At 42.1% G+C, this 16,193-nt stretch overlaps 2 protein-coding genes across 3 annotated transcripts in view; one reads left to right on the forward strand and one right to left on the reverse strand.

Annotated features, from left to right (window-relative positions):
- The window catches only part of LOC119917695 (cadherin-23-like), a 150,537-nt gene that overhangs the window by 17,765 nt on the left and 116,579 nt on the right, over window positions 1-16,193 (reverse strand). Inside the window, exons 18-34 of the mRNA XM_038738109.1 lie at window positions 15,214-15,286; window positions 14,194-14,310; window positions 13,639-13,751; window positions 13,344-13,451; window positions 11,235-11,424; window positions 10,778-10,923; window positions 10,161-10,380; window positions 9,517-9,669; window positions 9,157-9,270; window positions 8,359-8,507; window positions 3,676-3,736; window positions 3,010-3,158; window positions 2,574-2,709; window positions 1,499-1,887; window positions 1,017-1,118; window positions 870-872; window positions 558-707 (exon numbers count right to left, since the gene is read on the reverse strand). Of these exons, the coding sequence (XP_038594037.1) occupies window positions 558-707; window positions 870-872; window positions 1,017-1,118; window positions 1,499-1,887; window positions 2,574-2,709; window positions 3,010-3,158; window positions 3,676-3,736; window positions 8,359-8,507; window positions 9,157-9,270; window positions 9,517-9,669; window positions 10,161-10,380; window positions 10,778-10,923; window positions 11,235-11,424; window positions 13,344-13,451; window positions 13,639-13,751; window positions 14,194-14,310; window positions 15,214-15,286 (2,373 nt within the window). The remainder of the gene's footprint in view (window positions 1-557; window positions 708-869; window positions 873-1,016; window positions 1,119-1,498; window positions 1,888-2,573; window positions 2,710-3,009; window positions 3,159-3,675; window positions 3,737-8,358; window positions 8,508-9,156; window positions 9,271-9,516; window positions 9,670-10,160; window positions 10,381-10,777; window positions 10,924-11,234; window positions 11,425-13,343; window positions 13,452-13,638; window positions 13,752-14,193; window positions 14,311-15,213; window positions 15,287-16,193) is intronic.
- Window positions 4,901-8,313, forward strand: LOC119917234 (uncharacterized protein C10orf105-like). 2 transcript variants are annotated; one of them, XM_038737448.1, is made up of 2 exons: window positions 4,901-5,060; window positions 7,022-8,313. In XM_038737448.1, the coding sequence occupies exon 2, from the start codon at window positions 7,034-7,036 to the stop codon at window positions 7,526-7,528; it is 495 nt and encodes a 164-aa protein (XP_038593376.1). In that variant the 5' UTR covers window positions 4,901-5,060; window positions 7,022-7,033; the 3' UTR covers window positions 7,529-8,313. The 2 variants fall into 2 exon arrangements, with proteins under 2 accessions (XP_038593376.1, XP_038593375.1); XM_038737447.1 differs by having other exon boundaries at window positions 4,909-5,066.

Below are 16,193 nucleotides of genomic sequence, written 5' to 3' on the forward strand. Positions count from 1 at the left end.
TTAATCTATTAATTTCTGTTCAGTCTTTGTTGGGTCCCCATCGTATGTCGTTTGTTGTACCTGGTTGTCGTCTCTGCCTGCAACCCTGCCAGTTTGTTTGTTTTCCTAACTTTGGATTATTCTCTTTTGTGTTTTAGAAATTTCGCAGTCAGTTGGGCTTTACAAGAAGATAAACTGAGTAAAGTGTCTGCATTTGGGTGCTAAAAACTGTTTAACCCGCTTGAGCACACGGCCTCCGTGACATTCACTTGATTCTCCATATGTTGGTGACAAAAACTGTGACATTGCACAATTTTCACTGGAAGAACATCTTTCTATTTAGTGCTGTAAAGCAGCGTAGAAGACTTCCTGTCAAATTAACACAACGTCAAATGTGTTGTAAAAGCCTGTCTTCTTGGAGATCTTTAGTTATTGTAGTAATTATTCTCACAGTAAGTCTGTAAAGGCATTATGGTTACAACTGATTAATGTGCCAACATAAGATCTTTTATGATTTTTTAAATTATTTTTTAATCAGTCTTTGTCCATGTTTTCCCATCCTTCTCCTTTCCCCTCACCAGTCCGTTTAATCCAGCATCTTTGTCCCTTCCCAGCACAATTGCCACTTTTTTCCCCATGGGTGTGTTTTCTGCGATGTTCACTGAAGTATCAGATGTGATGTCAAACTCTGGACTGTTGTCATTCTCATCCAGAATGGTGATCGAAACCTGTCAAGAGGTAAGAAAATGTAAGCTCCATAACTAGACAGATCAATGAAATACTTACCTTTGAGATGAATGAAAATAAACAAAACCTAAAATGAAAAGATACAGCAGATGAATACTTTTCATGTTGCCTTTAATATTCTGAAAAACAACAGCATGTCTTACCTTCTGCACTTCCAATGAGAGATGCAATGAACAAAAGAGGAATGCCATTAAGTTTTCTACAACAGAATAGACAACATAATAAACTGTAATAAATAGAATGTTGTACATGAAAAGAAGGGAGCTAAAATAATCCAGAAAAAAGCATACCACAGTGGAGTCCTTCTTAGGTCCTCCATCATCAGCTACAACAGTCAAGGTGTACATATCCCCCCTCTCTCTGTCCAGCAGGCCTGTCACTGTGATACGCCCCTGAAACGCCACACTCATTAGCATATCTCCATAAAGATTGCATACAAGATAGAAATATTCCTAATGTATCAGACAGGGTATAAGGACAGAGATAGAGAAAGACTTAGAAGTATCATAAACCACTTTTTTCCTCCTTCCTCATCTATCAAAGGAACCAAATAACTTCAAAGCAAACAAGGTCTTTGATCAGCTTACAGTCATGAAGCAACCAGAATTCTAGCTTAAATCACAGAGAAAGAAGTGTTACTGAATCACACTGTGGTTAATGGATGAAACGTGTTTGACAGAAGGAGGGTGCAGTCTTTGAATTGTACAAAAAAGAGGCATGTACATTGTGCACATATCATCGGTGACCTTTCCTCCACTGTTCCCCGACTCACCGTGACGCTGTCTATCTTGAAGAGGGCTAGAGCTGCAGGCGACGTGTCAGGGTCGAAGCGGTAAGTCAGCTGGTTCAAGTTGTCGGCCGACTGGGCCTTCACCTGGACCACCTCTGTCCCCGTGGCGATGTTCTCACGCAGCGAAGCCTCATAACCGCCGGACAAGAAGGCCACGGCCTCATCCAGCTCATTAAGTAACGTGACGTAGACTGTGCAGAAGGCTCGGTTGAAAGGTGGAGCCTGGTCAGTGGCCGAGACATTCATAAGATAAGTGGTCTTGGTTTCATAGTCCAGGTAGTCCACAGTGGTTACCAGGCCAGTGCTTACATCCACTTCAAACTTGCGGTCCGAACCGGACACAAGGGAGTAAGCAACGGCTCCACCATCACCTGAGCAGGAAGAAGGGTTGGGGGTAGGGAAATACTTACGATAACAACTTTTAAGCTTGTATTTTCCAACTAGAAAGTGAGAGTTTTAAATAGTTATGCGGATAGTTGCGGATAGATACAGTTACAACATGTAAACATCTTCCTGTGTTTTATTTAACACTGTTGTCCACACTCTGTTCTGTTGGCTACATTGTGTTGATTTTAGTATCAGGCCTGCTCTAATGTTTTGGAAAATGTATGTCACAACAGCAGATGCATCATAAGTTGCCTGAGAAACACTACACAACGGGAAGTGAATAGAGGAAGTCTGTACTGTGGAGCAGAGGTAGAGTGTTCAATGTCAGTTACAGTGAACGCCATTTTCTGCATGCGCCTGTGTGATATAACAAGACTAGGTCAAAACCTAATATATATACTGTTCACGGAATTGAGGACTGTCCACGCCAGCAAAAAGAGGTTTGATATTCCATGTTGGAATGGCACCCACTGGTGTCGAGGTTGGTGACATGCAAACAACTGACTCCTGCCAGTGCCAGCGAAGAATAAGGAGGAAGTTTAAAGTCAGCTAAATGTCTATTTCTGCTTTATAATATGAGGATAAAACCTGACACTGAAGGGTCAACAACAAGAACTGACAATCCACTCCATCTGCTCCCTTCCTTTGATTGATCTTAGACTGGACTCACCTGTGTCCCGGTCTGTGGCACGTACCACAATCACAGAGGTGCCAATGCCAGCAGTCTCCCTAAGGCCCAGCCGGTTGTACTGTTGCTGGGTAAACACTGGCACCTCGTCATTGGCATCATCAACATATATGATCACCTGCAGACGAAGACATGTGTGGCTTTACATTAAGAATACATATTAACTTTGAGGAATGCAGTCTTTGGCAAAGGGGTCTGGTCATTTCATGAGAGCATTACATATCTGAGTCCCACTTAAGGGACTGGATCATCTGAAATCCACGTTTCTAGACTACATATGTCAAAAGACCATTTTAAAAAGATAGGCACATTTTCTATAAAGTGTATAAATCTTTGTATTCTACAATATAAAGAACAAACTACTTCTACATAATGTATGCTTCACATTGTAACTACCAACTTCCCTCCTCTTCCTCACCCTCACGGAGCTCCTCATGCTGCCCTCGTCACTGTTGTAGGCCTCCACTTCCAACATGTGGGAGCTGCTGGTTTCTCTGTCCAGCGCCCGGAGGCCTCTCGTCACCAGCCCGGTCTGTGTGTTTATGCTGAACAGATTGTTGCTGTTCCCTGCACACATGCACAAACATGAGCACACACAAAGACAGAGAAAGGGAATGTGAGACAGAGCGAGAAACTTTCACAAAAATGCACATTTTAACGAAGCATTAAATCTAGTCTCTGGTTTGGATAACTTTATTGGGGGTATCTGATAGCTGGGTGAGATAATTTCAGTTGCTTCCAATGCAAATTCACTTTAAAGAACTTGTCATTACTGGTACTTCACTGCGGCAAGATCTGCCTGACTGCTCCTAGAGGAGAAATTGCGTTGGAAATGAGAAGAATTATCATACAAGCCCGTCGACAGAATTTTGCCACAAAAGCTTAAACCACTAAAATGAAGGAAACTTTTTCTTGGAGATGTTGTTTCCATCCATTTTGAACCACTGGATTAACAACGCACCCAAAATAAATTTAATGACTCAGTCTAGTTCATCTTTGGAGCCTGTTCTTTCAGTGCATTTGTTTGTGAGCAAGGAGCTCATGTGCAAAGTCCATCCGGGAGGAAAATTACAGCAGCACTTGCCAGAGAGGATCCTGTATAGAACTCGTCCATTCTCCCCCTCATCTGCATCTGTAGCTTGAACCTGTATAGACAGACACAAACAGTAAATCTGTAGTTACATGCAATAACATCACAGGGATACCAAACATAACTAAATCTACAACATGTCAACAAAAACATTAGGTGCCATTACAAAGTCAGTGTTTTACATTTTGCAGTCATCTGAGATTACAAAACCCTTTCATTATGAGAGAACTGAGTAGCTGGATTTGGTTACCTGTGAGTCTGTTGTTCAATTGAATACTGAGTGTTTACCTCTGTAGTGTTTAATCCACATAAATTCACATGACAGACAGTACATTTCATGCACATTTTTATTGATTCAATGGTTTCTACAAACAGATAAATCGGTATTCTTCCTCATTCACCACACATCCTCTAGTGCCCAGTGTCTTGTTGCCACAACAACCCCAACATGGCTTGGCAGTAAGTTTGTAATGGCAGAACCTCTTTCTCTCTCTGTCACAGGCAGAAAGCCAGAAGCAGCCAAAAACCCAAACCCAGCACAGACAGCATGGCTCCACAGCGTATACAGATAAATAGTGGAGCATGCTGGGCTGCTGGTGAATGGGCCATGTCATAAGACTGACTTCTGAATCCAGCGAGGCACAGAGCTGCTGGCGCTGGATGAGGCCGACTTCATGTCACACCCGGCTCCACTGTGGATGCGTCAAAATATGTTGAGGTGCCTACAAAGTGCATATTCAATTGCACACAGAGACACACACTCAAGACACTCAAGCACATGTACATGCACTAAGGTACGCGCAAATACAGATACACACACTATCCCTCTCTTTCTTGCCCTGTGTTTCCTCCTGTGAAGAGGGGCCCAACTTCAGTCTCATTAGCTTTATAAAGAGATGTGGAGAGAAGAGGAGAAAGAGGAGGAGAGGGGAGGGGGATACGGGAGAAAAAAAGAGGCTGGGGGGTCAGATTGGTGAGTGATGAATAGGGTATTACACAGCGGACTGCACCACTTAGGCCATAAAAGGGGGGTGTATAAAGTGTAAGACTACATTACAGAGCCAGATGTTGTAAGTGTAAGCATGTGGAGTGTAAGCACTGAGAGATTATTCACTAAGCCTCTGCATGGCTCAGAAAAAACACTATTGTGTTTGGCTCCCTGGGATTAAAATAACAGTGAGATATTTCAATCTTATTGCTGTTACCCACATTTTACCCCCTTTTCCTCCTTGTTCCCCTCTTCCTCTCCAGCATTTCCCCCTCTGTCTCTGGGAAAGCAGCAGTTTAAGGGGGGAAAAACAAGTGTGTGGAGCCAAGAAACAGGTCTGACCTCAGTTACGGGAACTAAGCACGGTGCTGTTTTAAAAAGTCTCTGAAGTGTGGGTGTGAGTATACATTTTTGAAGGCTCTTATTCCAAATGAGTAAAGTTTCAATATGAAAAGACTTGTTAAATGTTTAGCAATTTAGAGGTAAATGTGATAAAAACATTTCAAATGTTAAGGTCCTAAAACTGCTAAACATCTAATTAATGTCTCTTCATTATGAATGTTATGTCTGCTGTGGAGTCACTTTGGACTTTGGAATGAAATGTCTAAAAAACACATTTCGACATGTGAGTTGCTTGACATGTGCTTGAGTAACTGCACATTGTCTAAGGGAGTATACAGAGACTGTTGTATGCATTTGGATTAGTATGATTAGGACTTATCTGGAAGGTAGATTTTAATATGATATTAGAGGCACACAACTGTTACTGTGTTCCCCATTCATTATTTTCTTTCAATATTTAGATAATATAGAGAATATATGGTGAAAAATACCATACATTAGAGAGTAATCAAAACAAATCTACTTACTGGAGAACACAATCGGTCAGACTTTACATATCTGAATAGGTTAGACAAAGTGTGCCTGTAAAGAAGCTAAGAAATTAGTTTGACTGTTTCAAAACTAGCTGAGCAGTCATATCTGGAGGAGCAACAATGTGGGTTGTGATAGAGAGGGAGAGTACCTTACAGTTAAGCTGGCAAGCTTAAGAGCAGCATGCCTAATCACGAATATGTGCAAGTACAGTCTACAGTATGTGTGAGTGAGAAAGAAAGTTTGTGTTTGAATAGCTGTCTGTGCGTGCGTGCGCATGTGGCATATGTGCTTGGAGGCGCTGACTAATGAACTGACTCTCTAACGAGCCATCCTGCTCCACTGGCCTTTTCACAGCTTTCCTGGCATTTGGTCTTAAAAATAATTTCACGTCCCAATGTGTTTCCCTTAAACCGATAAGCCATGCTTTGTCTCCGCTGAATTAAGGACGATGACATTTACAAATGTTACTATGCTGAAGATGGGGGTGCACAGAATTGGGGGGGGGGGGAATAATTGGAGACCGGGATAGAAGAGGTGGTTGCCTTGCATTTTACAAGGGGCATTTTAATAAACGCAATTTGTTTTACACTGAAGAAAGCCTGTCAAGCATTGACTGTTTGGTAGTCCTTGATTTAATAGCTACATAATTGCCACAAATGCCATTGCATCCACGTGTGCATGCATGCGTTTCTGTGCATATTTGTACATGTATTTTATGCATGTGTATGCTTATCATAAGCCCTTGAGTGTATGATCACAATAAAGGGGAAATAAACCTACTCAGCTTGGTTATGCCTGGCTACTGAGGCGGAGAGCTGTGGAGGCACTTTGACAGGGGCTGACCTAGGGGTGGGCAATCTGCTGATTTGAGATCAGGATTGTGATCTAAGGCATCCACAGTCTAGGCTAGTAGAGGCTGACTATTTAATGTTCTCTTACTTCTGTTTTCAAACTTTACATAACCTCATTGATTAGTTGATCCACGCTACATGAACAAACCAATCGCGTAGTGTAGTCAACTATATGGCTATGCTGCTTGGACCAATTACTTGTTTTCACAACAGTGACATATTGTAAACAATGCAATTGAGTTGTGAGTGCTTGAAAATATTTATTTTATGATTATGTTATCTTTTGGCTTCATTTACAACTTCAAATTAAACTCAGGTTTTAATCAACATTTTGAAACATGTGTATGTCTTCTATGCAATACTGTGTTTTAATTGTGCAAATGCAGAAATGCATAGGCTGTTTCAAATCTGGCTACAGGGCATTGCAAAATTTAGAAAGAAAATCGCAATGTAAATTGTGGATCATGATTGTGATTAAATAGATTGTGATTTTTTTGGCATATTGCCCACCCCTACGCAGACCCCATACACATAAACATGGCAACATACACATGTAGACAAATAGAGTAACACATGCACACATCCTGACATGGATTGCCAATCTAATGTTGTTTTCTCCATCCAGAGCCAAGACAACATGAACACCACTGAACCAGGCTCAAACTTCACCTCTAACACAGACAATGTCACTCTGTCCAGCCTGACAACAACCACCATCTTTCCCACCATCCCACAGACTCCATCCGATTCTTCAGACATCTACCGCCCAGAATTCACCATCATGGTGGTGCTGGGCTTATCGCTGCTGCTGGCAGGGTTAGCAGCCTTCCTGGCTGTGTGTCGGCCCACAGAGCAGGATGGGGACACTGAGGCGAGCTGTGGCCCAGGGGAAAGCTTGACCCGTGGAAGAAGCCGGTCCAGTGAGCCCCAGCTCAAGGTGTGGAAGAGACTGGGCTCATATCGCCGCTCATACAATCTCTCCTTCAGACGGCCGCCCCATCGGAGGCCTCATGAGCGTTCAAGCACACACCTCACCAGCCAGTCTCCAGCTCGTCAGACACCACAGCCAGATGCCAGTGTGGAGCCCCACCTCACTATGCCATGTCTATTTGACTACGTCACTGAAATCTGACTCAAGGACAGGCTGATCGACTGCTACCCAAAACAAGTTATACACTGTATATTTTATGGTTGGCGCTATGAACCTTACCAATCCGAGCTGTGGGTGAAGACTACATGATTATTATTGTCAGCATTTGTTCTAACATACTTTGAATGCTAGGTGGACGAGGTTTACAACAAAACTAGTGCTTAAAAATGAGGCAATCAAAAAGCCATTGTATTAGGGTTTACACATTTTTGTGACTGATCATTTCACCTCCTATAGCAAGAACCATTGTTGGGCATGAATCTTCTTCTTCAGCGCAGCTCTACACTATCTGAACTTGAAGTAAAAACTATTTAATTTGATTACAATTCTCTCAGTAAGGATTTGATGCTTCAGCACAGGAATAAATTCGGCCTGATTTGATTCGCATCCAAGGAATATAAAAAAACTAATACAGTGAGCAATAATTCATCACACAAAAAAAACACAACAAGGTAATAGTTGAAACAATGACTTATTTCATTTTAAGTCTTAAAAATATTCTCCAATCAAAATGTTTAAAGTATCATTCCTCTGCTTCATATTGCTAATTGTTGCTGAAAACCCCATCCATCTGGTAATTTATGTGCATTAAGACAAACACTAGGAATTATTTTATAGTACATTTTCATGCAGGTCTCAAAACATGGTGATTCACTAATACTGACAAAAAAAAAATGCTACCTGAGCCAAAAGAAACCACTCTGTAACTGATCTTTGTGTTTTTATGATTGTTATGTTAAGAAATAAAGTGAAGTTTGAGTTCTGAAAGTGCAGTTTTTAACTAGGCGTATTTAGCAGTGTGTGTTTTCTACCTGAAGGATGCTGGTTCCTTGTTTCACACTCTCCAGTATGCTGGTCTCATAGCTATTTTGTAGGAAGATGGGTCTGTTGTCGTTAACATCCTGCACCTCAACATATACAGTGGCTGTCCCTGTCCTCCGGCTGCCTGCGGGACCGTTGTCTATGTGCAGAAACAGAGACATTCACAAACACATCAGTTGCAGGATAATGCTAATTTTAGGGTTGCCGCCATGACGGCTGAAAAATAGACAATGGCTTTCATTTCATGGCTTGTGCACAGCCCACAATAGAAAAGTTGAATATCGGATTACAACTACTACTCCAGGATTAATGTTACATTAAACAATCAATTCATCTTCAAAAAATAAAAACCAAAAATAGCGTTATATAAAGTAGTAAGACTGGAACATTGTTGGCTCATCAAAACTTGGGTCATTTTCTTCTGCTTGTGAATTATAATATGTGTAATTCAGTTTTAAATTATCTCTGCCTTTTCTCCTCTCTCTTGTGTCTCTGCCTTCCTCGGCAGATAAGCCACCCGACTCAATGGTTTCCAAAACAGGAAAACCTCAGAGTTTTTGTTCTTTCTTTTCAAACAGGAACAAAGGCAGTTGAGCAATGGTCTGAAATCACTGCAGATGTGCAGGCATCACCCTTTTTTCATCATGGTTGTACAAAAGAGGAAAGAAGCAGCTTTGAAGATCACAAACGAAACATGTAGGAGAACAGGTCTTATTATAACAAATAACAAATAACTGTGTAAAAATGAGGATGATAAAAGATGATGAAGGTATAAATTCATGACAGACCTATAGCTTCTACAATCAGGGTGTATGCTGCCTGGGTCTCTCTGTCTAAGCCAACCACCGTCCGAACAACTCCGTCTCTGAAGCCCACGCTAAATTTACCATCCTGGTTCCCACCTAAAAACACAAAACACAAACATATTTCCAAATTTATTTACAGCTTATTAGTAAAACATACTCATTCACATACATACAGTACAGCTATAATAGTAAAAGAAGCATGCAGCAGTAGCTCACCACATATACAAACTCACACAGAGATGGATTGATGGACAGAGGTACTGTACGTGCACTTAGTCCCCATAACTGTACAACACTGTAGCTCACAGACGCACAAAAACAGCTTTCACTGTGACCTCTGACCTGTGATGAAGTAGCTAAGTTCAGCGTTGAGGCCAGCGTCGTTGTCAGAGCAGCTGAGGCGAGCTACAATGTAGTCTCTAGGGACACTCTCCTTCAGGGAAACATTGTACACGCGAGGGTTGAAGGTGGGCGTCTCATCATTTACATCCAGAACTGACCCACGCACACAAACACACAGACAGAAAGACATGAGGACACACAGATAGATGTACATGAGGACAAATAAGGCAGCAGGGTGGATTTGGTAAGGTAAAACTTGTGAAGTTCTTTCTAGCTTGGGTGTGTTGTTCTACAGCTGGCCCTGACTTCCCTGTGAGGTTAAGAGACGCATCTGACTCATCTGATCCATTTGAGAAATGCCAGAAAACCTTATTCAGTTTTTCCATTCCCTTTCTATCATGTTCACAGCAGTCAGACCATTTCTCTCCTTTTAGGATTTTTCACATCCCACCAGCAGGTGGTAGCATCCTTCTCAGCACATTCCTGAGAAGTCAGTGGTTAACCATCTGCCATAATGAAGTAACTCTTCACCTCAGGCAGTATGCAGTCACTTGACAGTTTCATATGTGGGGTCATTTCAGAAAGAGCAAAGGGGAATCAGACCCAGTTTCTCATCATCACCAGCCACATTCGCACATTCTCACCTGCGACAGTGAGGGTTGAAGTCGAGGTGCGAGGGAACTTCCCTGCATCGTATGCAATAATTCTCAAATGGTACTGGCCAATCTGCTCACGATCTAGGACTGCCGTGGAGGTGAGAATGCCAGTAGAGGTGTTGAGGTAGAAGTCGAGGCGAGGCATTCCCATCTGTAACGCCATTGTAATCAATCCATTCTTATCTTCATCCGGGTCCTCCACCTGGACCTAGAGACAGAGAGAGGAAGGGAGAGAAAGACCAAGGAAGACCACAGGAGGTTATTAAAAAGGTAAAGGATAGCTGATGGTTTTGTTAACAAAGTTTAATTATAATTGGATAGCAATGATCCTGATGTAGTTCCAGGAATCTATTTGGAAAGCATGTTTTAAAATAATCATGTCAGAAAATGATTCATGGTCATTGTTTCCCTAAAACTGCTTGGTGAAAAATATGAAATGCTGACTAAGTGACCACGTAAAGTCTTCTCGTCTGTCAGTTACTGAACTTCTTCCCTAAATATTTAGTCCTTGGAAGGTTTATAATAGTAATAGATGTAGATTTTGCACCCCTAAAATCCAAACATTTCAAAATGCCATCATACATGAATATAATCTTATATTTTACCCTAAAAACTGAGGATCCAATGGGCAGTCCCTCTAGCACTTCAGCCACAAAGGGCAGGTTGAGGAAAGTTGGGTCATTGTCATTGAGATCCAACAGGTTGACAAACACTGTGGTGCTCACAGATGCACGCAGTGGAGGTGTACCACCTAAAGAGGGCGCCAGAGAACATATGAAGACACACTCATACACCCCCCCCCCACACACACACACACACATCTCATGGTCAAAGGAGTTTATTAGCCACAGTAAAAAAGTTTCATGGTCAACATAAAACTTGAGGAATAAGGTTTGAAAAAAGAGGCTAATCGCTCAGAATTGAAAGCTCTCCACTGAGGATGATATAATTCAAGCTTGCTTACAGATGGTTAAGGTGTTTCATGAGTCAGACAAATTTACACAGTGAAAGGCAAATACAAACGCAAACTGCCATCCCACCACACACATACACACTACTCACGGTCGACAGCTGAGATAATAATGGTCCTCATGAGTACTGTGTCTCTGGGGTTGGAGTTTTCTCTGTCCAGAGTTACCCCACTGGTGCGGATCTTTCCTGTACTGCTGTTGATCGTGTAGAAGGGGTTTTCTGGACTTATACTGTACATCACTGTCCCATTTTCCCAATTGTCAGGGTCCACTGCCAACACCTGGACAGGGGAAAGAAAGGAAATCTGAATATCCTTTGGCTGAAATCTTTTAACAATTCCCCAACAAGAGGTATGATTCCCATACCGTGTATGCAAGAATCCTAGTAGTTTAGTATTAACAAGAAGAACTTAAAGATGTGAAGACAGGAAAGATGTAAGACAGAAAATGTAAGGAGAATGGAGGGGAGAAATGAGCAAATGAATCAGGGAAGGAAAAAGAATAACCGCAATTATTGTAGTAATTGTAATAAGAACATTCCCATCTGACCCTCAGAGCATCTTCACACACAACTCCTTCCAACTGTTCTCACACATCAGTAAGCTAAAAGAAAAATGGTAACGTCTCTTTTCCGTCACAAAGTGGCGATGGGTGATGAATTCGTGAAGCCGGGAGCTCGGCTGAAACACTGGCTGATTTTTAAAGAGCTGATCAATTATTCAGCACGCTGACTAAAAACGCTGGAAACTAGTTAATTGGTCATTAGAGGAACAAAGGTTTTGCAGGTATTTAATTATTAAGGGGACATGGTAGGCAGGCATCTCAGAGGCCCATTGATTATCAACTGCACAGACAAAGGTAGGGGATATAAGATGTGTGGAAGTGTCTAGCCGGGGCCAGTTCAACTAATCAATTCTGGCCTGAGCAAAGCACATTAAAAGATGTTGAGCAAATATATTAGCCTTGTCTATTGAACTGTAGCCCTGATCTGACTGCAGAGTGGCAGAAGAGAGAATATTGTTTTGAAAAGAGGTATTAGAGGAGGCTCACTGCGTGTGTGTATAGTTGCTGAATGTCAAAGGCTGCAGTAGTGATGGTGGGGTGAGCTGAGATTTGAGCAGGCTGATCCTTGCACTGGGCACAGCAACCAAATTCATCGGCTCACTGGACACCTCCAGGAGGACTCAGCAGGTGGCCTGTTGTCACCATGGAAACACTGGTTGGGCCAGGACTACATTGGGGCCAATTACAGGACTACAAGCCAGGGTGGTCCGATTTATTAAAAAGTGGTCAGAGGGGGCAAGTCCACTGAGCACATACAGTATGCATCGCTTTGCTGGATGCACCATGAATGAATTTGACTGAGGAATAGCTACAAGACAGCAGGAATAAAAATGTAGCAACCTTTTAGTAGCACCACACTTGTATCTTTCATTTCTCTTTTCTTACAATTTTCTCCATTCCACTTTCTTTCTGCAAGATGGGTTCTAGCTTCCTTTTTTCGGCCTAGCAGCTGAATAATTTGCTATAAGTATGACTGCAGGCTACGTTTTAATTAGCAATCGGACTCCCTTAATTACACTCACTGACGCCTCTTTAATTAATGGACAATCAGGGCTTAATTAACAACAACACACTGCCAAAGACAGCAGCAGGACAATGAGAGCGTTTGGGCTAATATTAGAGTGTTTACTTTGTGATGACCTACGCAGTGATGGCAATTTGACCATCAGGAGTGGATGAGTATGCACACAGATGTGCTGTACTGCTTTTCATGTCATGAAAGCCTTAATGATCTTCCAGTGAAGATAGTTTTATTACAGTAATCTACAATTTTCACACTACGACCACTCTCCTGAAACCTGAAGCCAAGCATTTTTATTAAAACACACCTTTTGCCTAATTCAAGTTTGCAAATTCAGAGTAATCAAATTAAACCACAGACTAAAATAATGAATCAAAACAGATAAAAAAAACACCTCTCAAGGATACTGGTGTCCTCTCTCCATCACATTTGCATACAAAAAGTAGAGGCCAACATTTCAATAAACTAATTCCTAATGTTTTCAACGCCACCCAACCTATTCGAAATAAAACAAACACTAAGAATTATTATTGCTGTGTGTTCATTTGTGTACCAGTTCACACAGCTAGTTCCATCAGCTAGTCAACCCGGTAAAGTTGGGCATTGTGCACTCACAGAAATAACGTCCGTGTTCATTGGGCTCATCTCCACTACATTGGCATTGTATGGCTCATCTCTCCACACAGGGGCGTTGTCATTGATGTCCAGGATGGTGATGTTCACCTAAACAAAGTGGGAGTGAGTGAAACATGACATCATGGTTTACAAGCCAAATAGTCATACTAGCCTACAAGATATACATACAGTGGAATATAACTTTACCCAAAAGGATAACTGATTAAACAGTGGAGAGGAAATAATTTTGTTCTGTGAGGTAGGATCAGAAGAATGATGGCTGCAAAGTGGTTACCGTGGCGATGCCAGTCTTCTGCTGAGGGCCCACCCCTCCATCCACAGCTCTGACTATAAGTATGTACTCTGACTTCAGCTCTCTGTCCAGCAGGGCTGTGGTGGTGATCTCTCCTGAAACACACATAGAATCAGGTAAAGAATATTTAAACAAAATACAACAACCAGGACGCCCAAGTGACTGACAGACACGTCATTACAAAGCAGCTCCTAATGTCGGGATGAATTAGAATGAAAAACAGAACCCCCCCCCCCCCCTAAAAAAACTCAGTCACAAAGTCCCTACATGCAAATTGAAGAGTTTAACAAGGAAACTTAAAAGGTACTGTAGACACAGATCTAAATATGCATAGATGCGTCATTTTCAGGCCAAGTGTGAACTGACACTAAAAGGGTTTCAAAAATTTTTAATTTGACAAGAAAACTGGGATCAGACCTCAAAAAAATCGGTCTCAACTTTAAGTATACTTTCAGAAAATAACACAAACGCACGCACATCCACACATGTACACACGCGTGCACACACACACACACACACACACACACACACACACACCTGAGCGCGAGTTGAGACGGAACTGAGAGGAGCCCTCCAGGGAGTAGATGAGTGAGGCCTGGCCAAACTCCCGCGAGGCGTCCAAATCAGTGGCGTTCACAAGCAGTACAGTCGCCCCTGTGGAGAAGAGAGAGGGATGAAGGGAGTAAGACAGAAAGAAAGTTACAACTCATGGAGTGGGGAAAAAAATGAACAGACTGAGTCTTGGGGAAAATATGTGAAGTCGAGTAAAGAGGAAAGACAGAGAGACAGGCTGCAGAGACAGACTGAGATGGCATTCAGAGAGCTAATTTCTTCACCGCCCCCATCTACAGCTCAACTGATGGCATGGCAGTGAGTGGGTTTATGGATTAGTGGATTATCAGCTTGTTTGGCACAGCCCATACTTGGCACAGGCCTGATCAATACCCCAACAGGCAGGGGGATGAGAGGCTAGCCAGAGCTGCAGGGCTAGCCCTGAGCTCAGCCTTGCATCCCAAGCCTTAGGCCCCCGGGCCAAGCACTTTAGCCATAGTCCCCTAAACCTCAGCCCTGGCCAAAGCCGCTCAGCTATGTGCTCCTTCAAATCGGGTCCGAGACACAAAAAGTGTCCAGCGTCTACTGGAGCCCAGAGAGAGAAAGGGGCAGTCAAACATCTTATTTCCCTCCAGCAACTGGAAACTAATCTATTGTCTGGGATAAAAGAGTCTTCTGAATGCATGCATGAGAATGAATATAGCAGCCAGTTATTTTGCCTTGAATAGTCAATATCCTGCATTCTGACTGAGAATTTAAAAACATTATGCAAAATCAAAACAAATAAGACAGTTAAGGCCAGAGGAAGCAACTCAAATAAAACATAAAAAACATACCCCCAAGAAAGCAGAGCTATTTGTTGAATATGATAATAGTAAAGGCAATATGTGTGCTATATGCAGTGTTTGAGATATTTGGAGTGTTTAAGTGTGGTGTTTGTTGTGCAGACCAGAAAAATGCAGTCTAGCAACTAAACTGTAACCCCAAATGTATAAAGTGTCTCACCGGCAATAATGTTCTCTGGGATTTTGACGATGTAGGGCTGCTTGCTGAATTCGGGTGGGTTGTCATTTTCATCCTGGAGGAGGTATAAACATCAACAACAGCTCAAATCAATGTGCTAAACAATGATAAAATGCAAATGGTGCTTAAAAAAGAAAGAACTAAAAAGGGTTTAAAGCTGTCATCACACATTAGCACTGAGAGTAACATATTTGGGAATTAAGTCTCTAAGGATCGCAAAATGTTTTTTATAGTAAAAGTAGTAGTAGTGGATGATGGGTAGTCAGCTGATTAAACTGATATCTCTTCAAGTTGTGGGGTTTAGTTGTGCTGCCTGACATTTAAAGTACATGCAGTAAGCTAAACTAACTATCCTAACCAGGCAGTGCATTGTAGTTAATTGCATTGATTGCTTTAGAACTGCAGGAGTGAGGAAATACTGGGCTTAATTCAAAAGCGGGGGCAGATATTAAAAAGAAGACACATTTGCAATGACAAAATCGTTCCAAACATTATTATTAATGGCATTACCTAAAATAAAGGGCAATAAACACCTGTAATTTGACAAGAATGAATGGCTACAGCATGGAACAGCATCCAGTGTCAGGCGGACTTTCCCAGAGCATTTATATTTCTCACAACCTCCCCCTCATTGAATTAGACTCTATTTCACACCAACACATCCAGTTGTGTGGCTATTCACAGAGAGGCTCCCCACGGTGTGAGCTGCTGAGAAATGTTAACACTTTAACAACAGTCACTGGCACCATTATCTATCTGGGCTCTGTGTTACACTGGTGCAAAGCATTGTGTGCATGTGATGCTGCCAGCTACTGATAAACCCCTGCGGTGTGAGTCACAACACTGTGGAGGACAGAGAGAGAGAGACAGAGAGACATATAGGGAATGCAGAATTGTGCACACCTCTCCCTGTTGATTTTGGCATTCCAGCATTTCCTCCATTCTTTTACAGAAAATTTCTC

Source organism: Micropterus salmoides, unplaced genomic scaffold, assembly GCF_014851395.1.
Source record: "Micropterus salmoides isolate LMB-PRFRI ecotype aquatic unplaced genomic scaffold, ASM1485139v1 Ms_hic_scaffold_22, whole genome shotgun sequence".
Taxonomy (NCBI): domain Eukaryota; kingdom Metazoa; phylum Chordata; class Actinopteri; order Centrarchiformes; family Centrarchidae; genus Micropterus; species Micropterus salmoides.